The sequence below is a fragment of the Etheostoma cragini genome, chromosome 4, assembly GCF_013103735.1.
Source record: "Etheostoma cragini isolate CJK2018 chromosome 4, CSU_Ecrag_1.0, whole genome shotgun sequence".
In the NCBI taxonomy this organism is placed as follows: Eukaryota; Metazoa; Chordata; class Actinopteri; order Perciformes; family Percidae; genus Etheostoma; species Etheostoma cragini.
The window spans coordinates 7,969,458-7,983,831 of record NC_048410.1 but is presented as its reverse complement, the minus strand read 5'-3'; the positions used below and the strand labels follow the sequence as shown (position 1 = coordinate 7,983,831).

Here is a 14,374-nt window from a genome sequence, read left to right as displayed (position 1 = left end):
TCGATCACATCATACTGAGTCTTCTTCTTCTGTGCCCATATAGCCAGAGTCTTTTCTTATGCCTGGGCGTCCTGACAGTTTTATTTGCTAAGCCGTCTTGTTAACACAGTGAATAGCGAGGCTGGCCTGTGTTATGCAGATCAGACTGGGTTACTGAGGGGACAGACGTCAGCAAGCCATTCAGGGCCGGGTTAAAACTCAACCTCAATTCCTCTTGTTCTGCTGCGACCATCTTTTATCTTCCTCCTCTACCCTCTCACTGCTGCCCTACTGCGCCCTCTTTAGCCAGCTAAAGTTTCAGCTATACAAGAACAAGGACAGGCTTTGTCCAGCCAACCTGTTGCTTTAATTGACGTTTTAACTTGTGCTGCTGGCTGGAGGAAATGAAGAAATAGCAAATGGCATCTCATGGCATTAATTCTTCTTTGTAGTCTGATTTGTGTTTTTACTGACCTAACCCATACCAACAGGTCAAGTGTAACCGTTTAAGAACACATTAGACACAGCTCTAAAACACACCAACACCCTGCAGAAGAGGATAAAGGGGACGATCATGTAGCACAAGAATACACAGGGCCCATGCTAATAAGTGTGGTAATGAGACTCATTAGCACAAGGAAAACGAATCAAGCCAAAGGCAGGCATTAATAATTCACAAGGAGCATGTTGTGCAAGGATAATCTACTCCCATGGCCAACCTGCCCAGAGCAGCCCACTCATCTTACACAGGCACACTGACACACAAGCAGCCAGGTAACAGAAGCTCCTCTTTCATCTGCCTATTTTTTTAAGGTAAGTAGAGCAGCCAGGATGTCCTTTTCACAGAAATTTCCGCAACTTCAGCCACTGTATCCAGAAAGATCTTACTGAGAGCAGAACACTGTCCTGTATTTTCTAGCAAGCCTTTAAACATGCACTTCCACATGGGCATCCATCCTTATCTGTGAACTTCTTTCATTGCAAATAAGCAGCAACTTTACAGCAAACATCCGTCACATAGAATGAGATTAAACAACCCTTTGCAGACGATCCTAATCTTAGCTACTGGTTTGTGTAATCACATTTTTTAAGTCACTAGGAAAAAGGTTATTGTACTTGAAAGTGTATAGACACAGGCCACATTCACATTTGAGTCAAATAACATCTACAGCAAATTCTTGAGCGTAGTGTTTTGGTAGGCCTGGGTGATTTTAAATACCCAACACTAGAATGGCTCCTCTCTGGACTCTGAATGACTTGGAAATGCCTCAACACACTCAGTCAACTTACTATAAAAGAAACACCCCCTGGAGTTTAGCTTAGTGGAAACATCTTATACAGAAGAAGAAGAACAAAAAGGGAGAAAAACAGGGCTTGTAATGTACATTCATTATTAAGTATTTAGAGAATCATCAATAGTTCAGTGAATTCCGAGACACACACACAATCAAGGATTAATTTAAGGGGTCCCCTTGTTTTTTTATGAATGTTTTACTTTTGCATTCTTTTTGTGAAATGTTTTTACGTCATAAAGACTCTAGAAATCCATTAAAAAAAATACATAGAAAAAACTGAAATTAAACCATCAGCAACATTCTTCTTGCTAGCTGATATTTAGTCTCACATTGCCAGACCTATCTCAACAGCGCTGAAGGAATTTAAGAAAAATCATACCTGGTAGAGTACATGTGAGCTTGAGAATACAACAATCCACATGTACCATAACTTCTATTTGCCTTAGTCAACTGAGCAACAGACAAACAGCATATGTGACCAGACAAAACAGTATGTGCACACCTTTCCCCCTTCATCTCCCTATCTCTAACCTCAGGGTCACTTAAAGTCCACCACATTCCAAAGCAAACCCTTAGATCCATACCTCGCTAAATTAGCATGAAAACACATTTAGTTTTGCATGTGGAAAAAAACAGGAAATTCTTTAAGTGTTCTATGCGAGAACAAAGACTTGTTGGAGCCGTAAAACAGCCTTTTTCTACCGTCGGGCTCCTTAAGTGTGTGTCCACTGACAACGTTTTATTCCAGTTTGTCAGAGGGGGATAAGTTGTCTTTTTATTGTGGTACTGCAAAGACAGGCAATTAAAGGCTGCATTCCTGAGCCCACTGCCACCCTGTAATAGTTTACTTTACAGCAAAGGAGGCAGGATGGCCTTTATGGTTCAGACACTCCCCTTCTATCGTGGAATCCCATTAAAAGAGAAAATACCTGAAGAATCCATGGCTGCCGTGTTAACTTCTAACAAACTGGCTCCAACCTTGTTGACCTTTCTTTTCCCCAAAATACTGTATCTTAACAGGAATTATTCAGTGTTTTTTTTTTTTAATGAAAATTGTTATTAAGGTGAATTTTGTGTGCTACAGAATGAAGTTGTGCAGGTGTAAATAAAATTTAAACTGAATTGAACGGTTTTGTTGCTCTTGTAATGTTGGACCTCTCCTCCCCGAGTAACCCTCAGTGGAAGCAGCTTATTGTGCTCCCTGATTACAATGTAGGATTTTTAAATCAGTGCATGATGCGTCTTTGGGTTTTGTTGATTCTACAGTCTCAGCTTTAGCAGCTACTAACAGCACAGAGAGACTGATATAGCCCACAACATCTTTATTAGTACTGCTCATAGAGTCACTTTGTTACTGAGTGATTGGTTATAAGAATCAGCTCATACTGGTTAACTAACAGTGCTAAGTGCCCTTGTTGAAAATATGTGATGCTATTTGTACTGCATTCCTAAGACATAGTTGCAAACATTAGTCACACTCTTTCCCACACTAACCCAAACCACCTGTACTTCATAGCAGTATCACTTCTTTTTACAATATACAGTTTGTTTTACAACATACCAGTAAGTGAATATATGTCCTTCCCAGTTGTGACCGAGTGGCTGTAGAAGACGGCAGGCATGAATTATCCCTGCTGCATGAATGATCTCTACAGTAAAAACTGTTATCTCAGGGCACAGAGGGGCAGAACAATGGTTTCTTCACAGTAGTATGGATGGCTGATTCTATTCAAAGTAGCAGAGATCTGAAAGGGTTCCTCCTGAATGCCACTCTCCTTAAGAAAATAACTAACTGTTGTTTTGTACAATTAAAATATCACACGGCAGACTAGTTACTTTGTTAAATTGCTAGTGACTTTATAGGCTGGTTACATGCAGCAAATCATTTATGGTTTTAACTCTCATTATTTATTAATTCACTCACAGACGCCTCAGCTGACTGCAAATTCCCATCAGTCTTCAAGAGTGGTTTGATATCAAAAGCAATCCTATCTTTGGCATGGAAACATCTGCACATTGGAAAGGACAACGACTGCGTGGGCATCAATGTGATTTTTTTGAATGGAGCGAAAAGAAGCTGTTACCTCCACTTATGCAGGTCAAAGCCTGGACACTGTTCTCCACAGGTGATGCAGGGCTGTCCTCTCTGCGGCTCATCTGCAGGGTTTAGCTTCGGAGAAACAGGAGCATGAGACGATGGGTCATAGTTTGCATTAGCTCTGGCCATTTAAACAACATTGCTCTACATGAGCAATGGTGCTATGCTAAATGTTGACTTATTCTAGGAGTTACTTAACCTACTGCACAAAACCTGTGTCTAAATAGCTTTCAAAGCACCCCAACATACAATTGTAATGTGCTATTTTACCACATATTTTAAATCGAGTTATTCATGTTACCTGCATTAATTACAGTAAACAGATGAATGAGTTAATTATAAAATAAACACCTCAAAGCAATACATGACACATTTACTTTGTCTTTTCATCAGCTAAAACGTGTGCTTAAAAAGTGCAATATTCAACAACAAAAGCCACTGTTGAAACGTTGAAACAGAGAAACATATCTTTCATCATGTTCCATGTTGTGTTGTTACTGAGGCTCGTGCCAGCGTTATCATAACAGAGCAGATGTAAGTTGATGCCCGTAGCAACAGGACAGAGCAGAAACAAAACAGGGGGAAACTTCACATCAAAATAAGTTGCATGCGTATTTTTTAATTAAGGCGCAAAAGCAAGTCGAGACATGCGCTATGGAAACCACCAAACTTCTAACTTTATTATGCCTACCTACCGATTTGCTGGAATCTCTTCTCTTATAGCTGCGACTGAACATGACAGGCAGATGACAGGAGCTTTAAGATAAAGTCGGCTACTACCGGGAACAAATAGCACACATACGAAACGGGAACAACAGTGCGCAATTAATAAAACGTCCTCACGACTTTTTCAAACGCAACGAGCCCAGGCTATAGCCCTATCCTATTAACCTCCTTCATTAATGAAGGGAGCTGTTCCGGATTGTAGCTCCACCCTGTTTCCAACCCTCACAGCCAATAGAGGTCTAGGAAAAAACGTTTGAAAGAAAAGGGACAAACTATAATTACACTTGGACAAAACTAGTGATGCTGTGGTAAATGACAGTGTGGGCGAGCTGAGTACTGACGTCCAGTCTGAGAACATGTCAAGGCAAATACCATACCCTGTAATTATTGAGGAAATAAATGTTTTATGCTTGCATTCTCCGTCAAACACCCTGTCTTCATACAACCAGTTTCCTATGATTTGCCATGCATTGAAAGGCAAAGTAGCAAATGCCATTATGCCAAAAGACTCAATTTGAAAAGGTGATTACATTCCAAAAATACTTTCATTATTAATGTCACTGCTGAGTCACAATGTAACACAATACAACTTTAGTCAATATCCTGGACGGTTCATTTACGGGATAGTTCCGGTGCCATCAGCACCATTAAAGGCTGAAAATGGCAAGTTTTAAAGAAAATTTGTATCATGCAACAAGGCATGCCTGCTTGGTTCAATTAGGAAATGATTTACAAAGAATTTGTTTACAGCAGTTACTCTCTAGCCGGGATGTTTTGGGACCTACTGACAGGGATTTACTATGTACAAAATACACTCGGCCAAACAATGGTAAGAGCGAATTATCCAGTAAATTTACATAGGCCAGCTCATATTATTGTGTTGTGTGAACAGTTAACTTCATTTAATATTGTATTTGGCGTTTTCTTTTGCAGGGTGCAAATGTTCCACCTAAAGAAGTTCCTTCCCGAGACCATTAAGCAGAGCCACCGTCGCTTCATTTGGAGCTTAGCACCAAAAAACCAGAGCAGGTTTTTCCTCCTACCCAGGAATGTTGTGTGAAAGAGCAGGACCTTTCTCCGCAGTGCTGTGGAGATAGGTCTGGCAATGCGAGACTAATACAACATTGACTCAGGGACAACAGGTTTTTCTCTCTCTCTCTCTCTTGCTCTCTCTCTCTCTCTAGTAATCCTATGCTCCTTATTCACATTTGTTAGAACAGATTCATTCCTAACCTCTATTCATCACGCCAGAAATGTCTGCCATGTGCCATGTCTTTTTTCTGCTGGGTGGTCTAACAATGTTGACTCTCTTCAGCAGGTGCTTACTATTCATCATCACAGAAAAGGCACAGTCTCAGCATGAGATTGCTTTGACTCAAAGGCACTCTTACACCAAGATTAGTTTATATTTTCTAGACACCCATTTTGCTCAAGGCTATTCTTGATTCCCATCATGTAGCTTTTTCAACCTCTTTAAAGTTTAAGCATGCACAATGCTGTAGGGTGATTGTCATGTCATTCTTTCTGTTGGACACACTGTCTATTTTCTTTTTCTTTTTAAATGGACTTGTACTAAGATTGTCTGTCAGTCTGGTACAGAGCTCCGTGTAAGCTTTTACGACTGTCAATGTAGGCAGCATCTAACGTTAGCTACTCCACTGTGCTGTGAAGTAATGTCTGGCTATGTGGGAAAAGCATCTAGCAACATTGTTGTGGACGCTGCGGTCTCAGCCTGGCAACCTGCGAGTCTGGGGAGGATGGGACGGCTAAAAGAACTTTCTCCAGTATTTTCCATTTGTACTGCAGTATCTACTTTAAAGGTTGAAATCAAAACATCTGTCTGCAATTCACTTTAGCATGAGGACGGTAAACGCTGGGCTGTTTTGTCTTCAGAAAGACAGGTGGCAGTGCTGAGGTCTCACCACCGTGCCAACCAAATTCTAAATTTTAAAGCTACAATTGACAACTGTCTTTTAGGCCACTTGGGGGCAGCAGGAACCAGGTGTAAACATAACATTGGCATACCATCTTACAAGTTGCCAGTTTACACATGCGGAGCAACATTAGTAATCATTTGGGATCTTGTATGTATCCATTTGGTGAATTTAAGGGATAGTCAAGAATGGACTTTCAATTTCAATTAATTAAAAAGTTTAGATTGATATTACTACAATATGTTGGTGCACATGTGTATCCATGGCTTAGTTCAGCATAATAGTGCCCTTTTATTCAGGCCATTTAAAGTGTAAATGATCAAAATTACACTCACTATGTAGGAAAAAACAATCAGATCAATCAATCATCACACATCTGTCAATCCCTCAAAAGGGACAATGAAAGTGAATCTTACTACTAAGCCTCAGTTCAAAGCCATCCCAGTTTACCTTAAGGAATGATGATGATAATGATGGTAGAGGGAGCTGACTCTGGAGATTCATAACATTCAAACGCCCCTCATTAAGTCCTTAGTTAAGAGCCTAAACACTGTTGGCAGAATACAAAACAGCTTGCATGCTATTCTGAGCAAAATCTCCTTATTTGGATGTACATTCATCAGTGTACAATGATTGTCAGTGTGGTTGATATCAAGCTTTGTTTTGCTGCTGTCCATTTTACAACAGTCTCCAAAGAAACTTGATCCAGGTTTTCAAGGCCGTGCATTTTACCTCGCATTATCTCAAATATCTTGCCACTGAACTTTAGACCTGCAGAAGTCTGTCAGGGCGGATTTGGCTTCAATGAGCCGCTGCTTGCAAGGTTGCAGACATGACGTTCAGAAGTGTTGGGAATGTCCAGTACAGTAAGAAGCCTACTTAGGTCTAATCCTTGTGGGAAGGTCTGTGAGACTAAGTGCATGGTGCATACTGCACTCACAAGTATGTGCATGTTTCTGGTATTCATTACAATTATTTATATTCGTCACCTTGTTTGCACAATGGAAAAATCTGACACCCCCTGTCTCGGTTTGCTGAGTGAATGTTGTCAGCACTGGTGTCACATATTCTCTGTCCCCCCCTCCCTACACTCTATCTGTTTCCCAGATAACCACCTATATGTACGTTTCCTCACACTTAACATTCAAGAGGACAGCAACTTTTTGCCCCATTAAAAACAGTCAAAAACAAAACTGTTTCATCGTCATTGCCTGCTGCATCATTCATTTCAATTCCCTGTTCTTCGGTCAGTAATACCATTACCTACTACACGTTTTCTACAGAGATACATAAGCACATCAGTGTGCTTTTAGGTAGGTTACCTGCTGAAGGTAAAATGATGGCAGTGGTAGGTGCCATTTATCTGCAAGAGAGCTGCAGCTCACTGAAGGACCAAGCAGAGGAGCAGATGATAACCACAGGCCAGTGAAGAACACCAACAAGAACAGTGGAGTGAAGCCCCCAATAAAACAATACTGACTTAGCTACAACAGTAGAGTGGGTGTTAGTTGTTAATGATGATACATTTGATTAAATATTTAATACTTTTTTTTAAGAAAACCAGATCTTAAAGGCATGAAATTGTGATCTTTTCTTGTAATTGTGAGATAAAAAATCATAAATTTGACGTGCGGAAATCATATTTTTGTAAGAACTTCATAGTATTTATTTTTCTTTGGTTAAGGCCACAACAATTTTACATACAACTGAATTCATAGTCTGGTTTTTAAAACCACATATTTAAATTCATATGATTTGAATTATCCTCTTTGAAATAGTAATTCTTAGAATTAGACTTAACATTTTCATGTTTAAATGATAAGGTATTCAGTGGCTTACAGGACTCATATCTCATGTACAATGAAAACTCAGATCCAGTGAATGCGTTTTGGCACAATTCATAAATGCACGGATAGACAAACTGATTTATGCAAATCCTGATTGTAATTTTAAAATATTGAGTTAGTACGCTCACCTCTAAGGTGTCATGAGTATTTGTTTCTGCTTTGAACCACCTGCCCAGCCTGAATGCACGTGCTGATAGCTGGTGTCAAACAGAACACAACCCTGTGAGGTTGACATGGAGACCTTTGACAACCCACATAAACTCTCATAAACACACATTATACAGATGTCAAATACACATGAAAGGTACTGCACATCTAACGCTTTTTGACAAATACCATCAACCAAAATAAACCCTGTCCTTGCACTAACTCACCCTCTGAGTCAGAATCAATATCTGCACAACAAATCAGATGTGTCCTCTTCTTTCCCAGTAGACCGTGACATATTATCTTCTGCAATGAAAAACATGAGCATACCTTCCAAACAATGGTTCACTTGAATCCCTATGCACATAGTAAGTATTGGTGCCACTTTACGCTTTGCTCAGATATGCTGCTAAAAACCTGGCGGGAGTCTCACAGCTGGAAGCCACTTGTCTTGTAATGTTAAACCTGCTTTTAGCATGCTGGGAGGAATTCATCATAACCTTTACCAGTGATGGCACTAATGTGCGTAGGGAGGGAAAGGTCTTTGGATTGCATTTGGCTACATCAGGAAAAAGATTTCCCTGTAAGTCTGTCATTTCTTTTTCAGAATATCTGAAGTAATACAAACCTGCTGACACACCGCTGTCATTTAGCTACTCCATAGAGGACTTGTCCCACAGCTTTCATGTGTGAGAAAGAAAGAGAAAAAGGAAACGCAGAGAGTTTTTCTTCAAACTGACCCTGGGAATCGATTTCTGTATCACGATCTTACGTTTAGACAAGTCCTCTGGAGCTGTTGAAATCTCCAGCCCGCCTTCCCTCTCTTTTCGTCCACACTTTTTATCATCGCCTGTATAATCTATCTCAAACGGCAGCTCATGCATTTGAGGAATCAATCCTCAAATGGTGTGTCGGCTTCTATTGTTCTGCGCCACCTGAGATTCCCAAAACATTGTGAAATATTGATCATGTCTATCAGAGCTATAATGCATGTTCATTCTGCCCCACAGTCAATTATAGCATTATTCCCCACTTCAAATCATTATGAAGTTACATGCAGGATGCAAGAGTCTGCTGCACACGCGCAACGTTTTACAGCTATGGCTAAACCTTAAAGTAACATTTTTTGAACTGCGGTCACTGTGACCCCAACTGATAATTATGGAATAATGGAAAATCAGCCAATCAATCAATTTCTATTCGTCACATGAAATTGTATGATGTACAATTTGAATAAATTTGTAATTGCATCAGCTCCTTCAACTTTGCACGATTTTGTCATGAAGCAGAGTGTGGCAATTCTGGTGGGTGTGAAAGCACCCAAAGACGCGCGCACACACACAAGCAGGATTTTGTGACATCACAGGATTTTGTGACATCACAACTAGTTTGGAAGCTAATTATGGTCCATAGAACGAAGGAGTAAACCTGAAGCCTCCAGTACACCAAGAATGGACTTTTTACTGCCGATATCTGTTTTTCAGCAGTTAAACTTTTGTACTAAAATATGTTTGGATATTATCAGAATCCGAATCAGCTTTATTTGCAAGGTATGAGGATACATATGAGGAATTTCTTTGGATAACAGAATCTGAAATTGAACTTTTTTGTTGAATAACCATATCAGACACATACTTTAAAGCAGATTATTTTTTCAATGTCCTAAAATCTGTCTGAAGGGAGTCTTTTAAACGACTGGATCTGCCTTTGATAAAAGTAATTTCCCGTTTTCTTTTGTCTTCTGAAATCTGCTCAGCAGAGAATTACTTTTATTTTGGAAGACCAGTTTTGACAGCTGGTAGATGGCCTGATAATTCACTGTAATACAAACAGACAGAGATCCATATAACACATTTGTCAGGTCACAAGCCAGACTGTCATGATAGTAGAAGCTGTGTAATCATAATTAGGCAGTAGCAGCGTGGAACGAGAAGGTAATGGTCTGACTATTTATCATATTTTTACAGCCAGTGTTGTAGTTGGATAATACATCGAGGATGAAGTGGAGTATAAATGATTTATTAGTGTGAAAAGCAGACAGGCAAACATGACACATATCAGGCATTTTTATTTATTTATATTTTATATCATTGCTTATCTGGTCTTATTTATAATCATGCTTTTCTCATAGCGGCACCAAACTCTGCTTATACAGTCTATGCAATTATGACATAGCCCTACTTATGAATAAATGTATTTACAAAACAGGAAATGTTTTGGCAATACTGAATGGTAATTCTTTGTCACTAATGGTCATAGCCTATGTACATTCACATAAAAAAGGTAAAATAAATATTTGCATATAAAATAAAGCATACATAATGACACTTTACTTGGTTAAACTTCAACAATACATTTTCAATTACCTGATTAATATGTGGCAAATGTGTAAAATAAGATAAATACAATTAAATATCCTAACAATCCCTTTATATATGACACCTGAGAAATCTCTTGACTGTACTAAAGTCTGACATTCACAATGAGAAGTGCATTGATCAGTTGCAACTGACTGTGAGACACAAATGTTTACTTCCCTGTGTCTTTAAAGATAATTTCATATTTGTATAGAGGCAGGTTATGACTGTTAAATTCCCTTTAGCTGAAGAGTGCACATTATCATGTACAGTAAGGCACTGAAATAGCACCATTTACAGAAAGGTTTACTAAAGAAAATATGGCTTCTTCAAAAGGTTGTACATAAAGTATGCCCCCTGCAAATCTACTATACGCACAGCTATGGCTTTAAGAACATAAAATTATTGTTTTTTGTTATTTCCTCCAATCTGTCTGAATTTTTCTTGTGTCTTTCAATATTTGCTCACAAAACTGCATACACCTGACTAAAGAGATACAAAAATATACCTATACACAAAAGGTAACCTGATATTGTCACAAAAACAAGGAGCATTCAGTATGTACAGTTTGGCTAGATCTTTGAAAAAAGAAAAGGAGAGAAGAATTTGAGGTATAAAAGGCAATGGTTTACAGGCAGCATCTGGACAAAAATCATGCTGCGGGGCCTGTGGGCTCAACAATATGAGAAATGTCTCCAGGGCCAGACCAGTGCATTAAATCTCTGGAGTATCTACTGGGATTTTATTGGCCTAAAGTCTTTCTTTCAAGTTACTCCAGATAAGATAACCTGTCTTTTTTGTAAAAGCTAAAGGCTAATGGTGCCCGTTGGTCACTGCACGCTAACTGTGAGACACGCAACAACACAGAGGAATTTGGTTCTCTCTGATGTCTGGCAGCACAATCTCGACAGTTATTGCAACCAACAACCTTCTTCAGTCATCCAGTAATGTATTCCAATGTGTTTGTGTGTGTACAATATGTTTGTGTATGGGTCTCACTTCCTCCAGTCTGGCCTGTAAATCCCACCTCCACACCAACTCATTCTAGGAACATCCATTATTATTATACCTTTCAACTGCCTCACAGTTGCTCTCCTATACTTTCTGTTCTCTTACTGCAAAGCGGTTGCAGCTGTGATGGTTTACTTTTATCTCAGACAAAACCATGATTGGATCTTTCTAATCTAAACATAATTAGATTTACACTATACTCCAGTCTGACCACAATCCAGTTGATTTGCAATACACACTAACAAATGTGATTGGCTATAAATACAACAGCTCAAACATACCAAGAGGAGAAGTGTGCTAATGAGCAAGGCACTGAGTGTTGTAGACTGCCACAAAGAACATTAGCTTATTAATTGGAAGTAGCTGGATGAAATTACAGCAAGAGTTGCCCACAAAAACTAGAAGGATAACTGGACTAACTGGTAACGTCTGAGTGGCAAATTCACTAAACTTACATTTCACTATAAAACAGGACAATGCTGGTGCGTATCTGTGCATGTGTCCGCTAGTCTGGCTGTTAAGGGTGTTAAGTGTTAAGGGTTAAAAAAAAGACTCACTTATCGGAGACACCACACTGACTATTAACAGCCTGGTGACCATCACACAACAATAGCATTGTTACTTAATACATTGGTCTAAAAAAGAAATTATGACAGTGACGTGTTGTGCAGAGTAATGTTAGTACTAGAAGGTCCAAATGGGAAATATCCAAATTGGAAGATACATTCTGGCAAAAATATGATAAATGGAAACTGTGTGGTGTTCGCTATTGACAACAAAACAGTTAAATTATATGACAATACAAAAATACATGGAGTGTACAATAAATAAGACATGTCTATGTACAGTACTTACAGAAGAGCCATTTACACTATATACACATGGGAGTAAAATAGGTCAGGGCCGGTTTGAGCTCTGAATTGGCTGTAGCACCAAAGAGAAGGGATATCTTGATTACAATTACAACCTGAAGACGACTGCCAAGATGAATGGAAGTGCTGAAAAAAAAAGATGCCAACTACATTAACAATCAGTCAGTTACTCATTGCAGGTTAACTCAATAAACCTGCACAGCATTAAACAGATTGGACAAAGTAAAGATATTCAGTTAACAGAAATGCAGATTGCAGTCATGTATGTTTGTAATATCAAAAAATCTGTTGACCGATGTCTCTGGACTGAATATAGAAGTGATTTATTTCTATATTTAAAAACTTTACTGGTGTAGATCATCCCTTATTAGCATTAAACACATGGATAACATAAGTTTTAGTTGAGTTGGGCAGCAGGTTCCAGTTACATGTTTGGAATTTTGGTGATTGAGGCTAAACTCTCATCTTTATTTGGATTAAAGAATATGCCTTTTATAAGTGAAAAATGTTATATGTTATATATGTATATATCCCACACCTGTTTGATGGTTTTATATCTACTCCACTGTCACAGGCAGACTGGAGCCAGAGGACGGTGTACATTTACCACAGTAGCCTCCACACATTCCTGACACTTTGCTGCCATCCTGTGGACACAAGAGTAACAACATCAGCAATAACATCAGTTAGCTGTGATTGTGCTACTAACAGTACTGGTGATTAAGTGACCGTCAGCCATACAGATGATGGATATAAGAAAGAAACATATTATCTAAACCATCAGCATGTTAAAAAAGAGGGTTGTTTTGGTGACTCTCAAATCAGCTTTTCCTTTGCAAAAAGCAGACAAATGCAGCTTGTCACCAGGTATGAGTTAGGTAATCACATACAGCGGCATAATGACGGTTTCATCCAAACTTCTAGAAAGAAAAGGGAACTTGAATCCGACGTGTACACCAAAAAGCACTATCCCAGGACATTATGGCCTCAGCACGCAGTGAGTGGTTTGTCTGATCTTCTCTGGAGTGCTTTCCCCGTTCAACTGTCACAACCTGGTTTTATTTAAACTGCCTGGAGTGCCCACAGCGGGCCGGCTGGCTATGGATATCAGACTATGAACGCCTTTTGGCATTACAACGGGCTCCTGTTTTCACCTTACCAAAATGCACTCTCCAGCTTGAGCTCCATGTCAAAAGAGGAGGGTGTAGGGGCACTTGAGAGAGTAGCTGCCCAATAAGGGTCCTCTCTCAGCGAGTTTATGGTGAGAAGTGAAACTGGTTATACAAAACCCACTGGGGATTATGCCCATTTAGAGCTCTGAAGCCAACAGCACATGCAGAGAGAAGAAATAGGGGAGCTAGGGATGAAGTATAAAGGAAACGGAAAATAGAGAAGATGAGGCAGTGAAACACGAGTTACAGATAAGTAGAACAATGTATGCTGTAAAAGAGTTGCCAGAGGGCCTTGAACAATAATGAAGGATTTTAGTTACAGGGTTACATTTAAGTACCAAGATGAAATCAAATATATATATCGATATTTTATCATGAATGAATGGGGGTTTATAATAAGTTATTTGTCTGTCACCTTTGTATAGGGTGTACTCAAAATCTTTAAGACAGCTCGGTTGAAGTTTGCTGTAATTTTGGGGATTTTTCTTGGATTATGAACATGGGACATATTGCCAACACCTGTGATTTTTGTACATCAGCCACTGCAAAGTTGCCCTGGGAGATCCACGAGGAGTCCTTAGCCACCTTAAAACCTGTTCCTGAGAGGTTGATCCTGAATCGCCCCTGAAAGAAGTAACAAAGACAGACAGAGAGAGAGAGAATATATAAATAAGATATTACAAAGAAATATATCAAAGAACTGTCACAGAAGACATGAGGCAAGGTGCTGGACAATACAATAATAAATATTTCTATATCAATTAATGAGAACAAGGTAACTGTAGTGTTTTGGGACATTTTAAATGTAACATATCCCAAAACTAGAGGCATGAACTGGTAGTAAAAGGATGGATACTGATAAAGTTTTTTTAAACTCCTCATGTTATACTTTTTGGCTTTTTCAGTTTTCTTCATTGTGTGATATATCTGTTTTGT

General features: G+C 39.2%; 2 protein-coding genes across 2 annotated transcripts in view; both read right to left on the bottom strand.

Annotated features, from left to right (window-relative positions):
* prickle2b (prickle homolog 2b) overlaps positions 1-4,272 on the bottom strand; it is an 81,333-nt gene extending 77,061 nt beyond the window's left edge. Inside the window, exons 1-2 of the mRNA XM_034870046.1 lie at positions 4,068-4,272; positions 3,359-3,444 (exon numbers count right to left, since the gene is read on the bottom strand). Coding sequence (XP_034725937.1) covers positions 3,359-3,444; positions 4,068-4,109 — 128 coding nt within the window. The 5' untranslated portion in view covers positions 4,110-4,272. The remainder of the gene's footprint in view (positions 1-3,358; positions 3,445-4,067) is intronic.
* Positions 4,273-9,920: 5,648 nt separating this feature from the next.
* The window catches only part of LOC117943598 (A disintegrin and metalloproteinase with thrombospondin motifs 9-like), a 46,222-nt gene continuing 41,768 nt past the window's right edge, over positions 9,921-14,374 (bottom strand). Inside the window, exons 38-40 of the mRNA XM_034869821.1 lie at positions 13,958-14,062; positions 12,805-12,913; positions 9,921-12,392 (exon numbers count right to left, since the gene is read on the bottom strand). Of these exons, the coding sequence (XP_034725712.1) occupies positions 12,824-12,913; positions 13,958-14,062 (195 nt within the window). The 3' untranslated portion in view covers positions 9,921-12,392; positions 12,805-12,823. The remainder of the gene's footprint in view (positions 12,393-12,804; positions 12,914-13,957; positions 14,063-14,374) is intronic.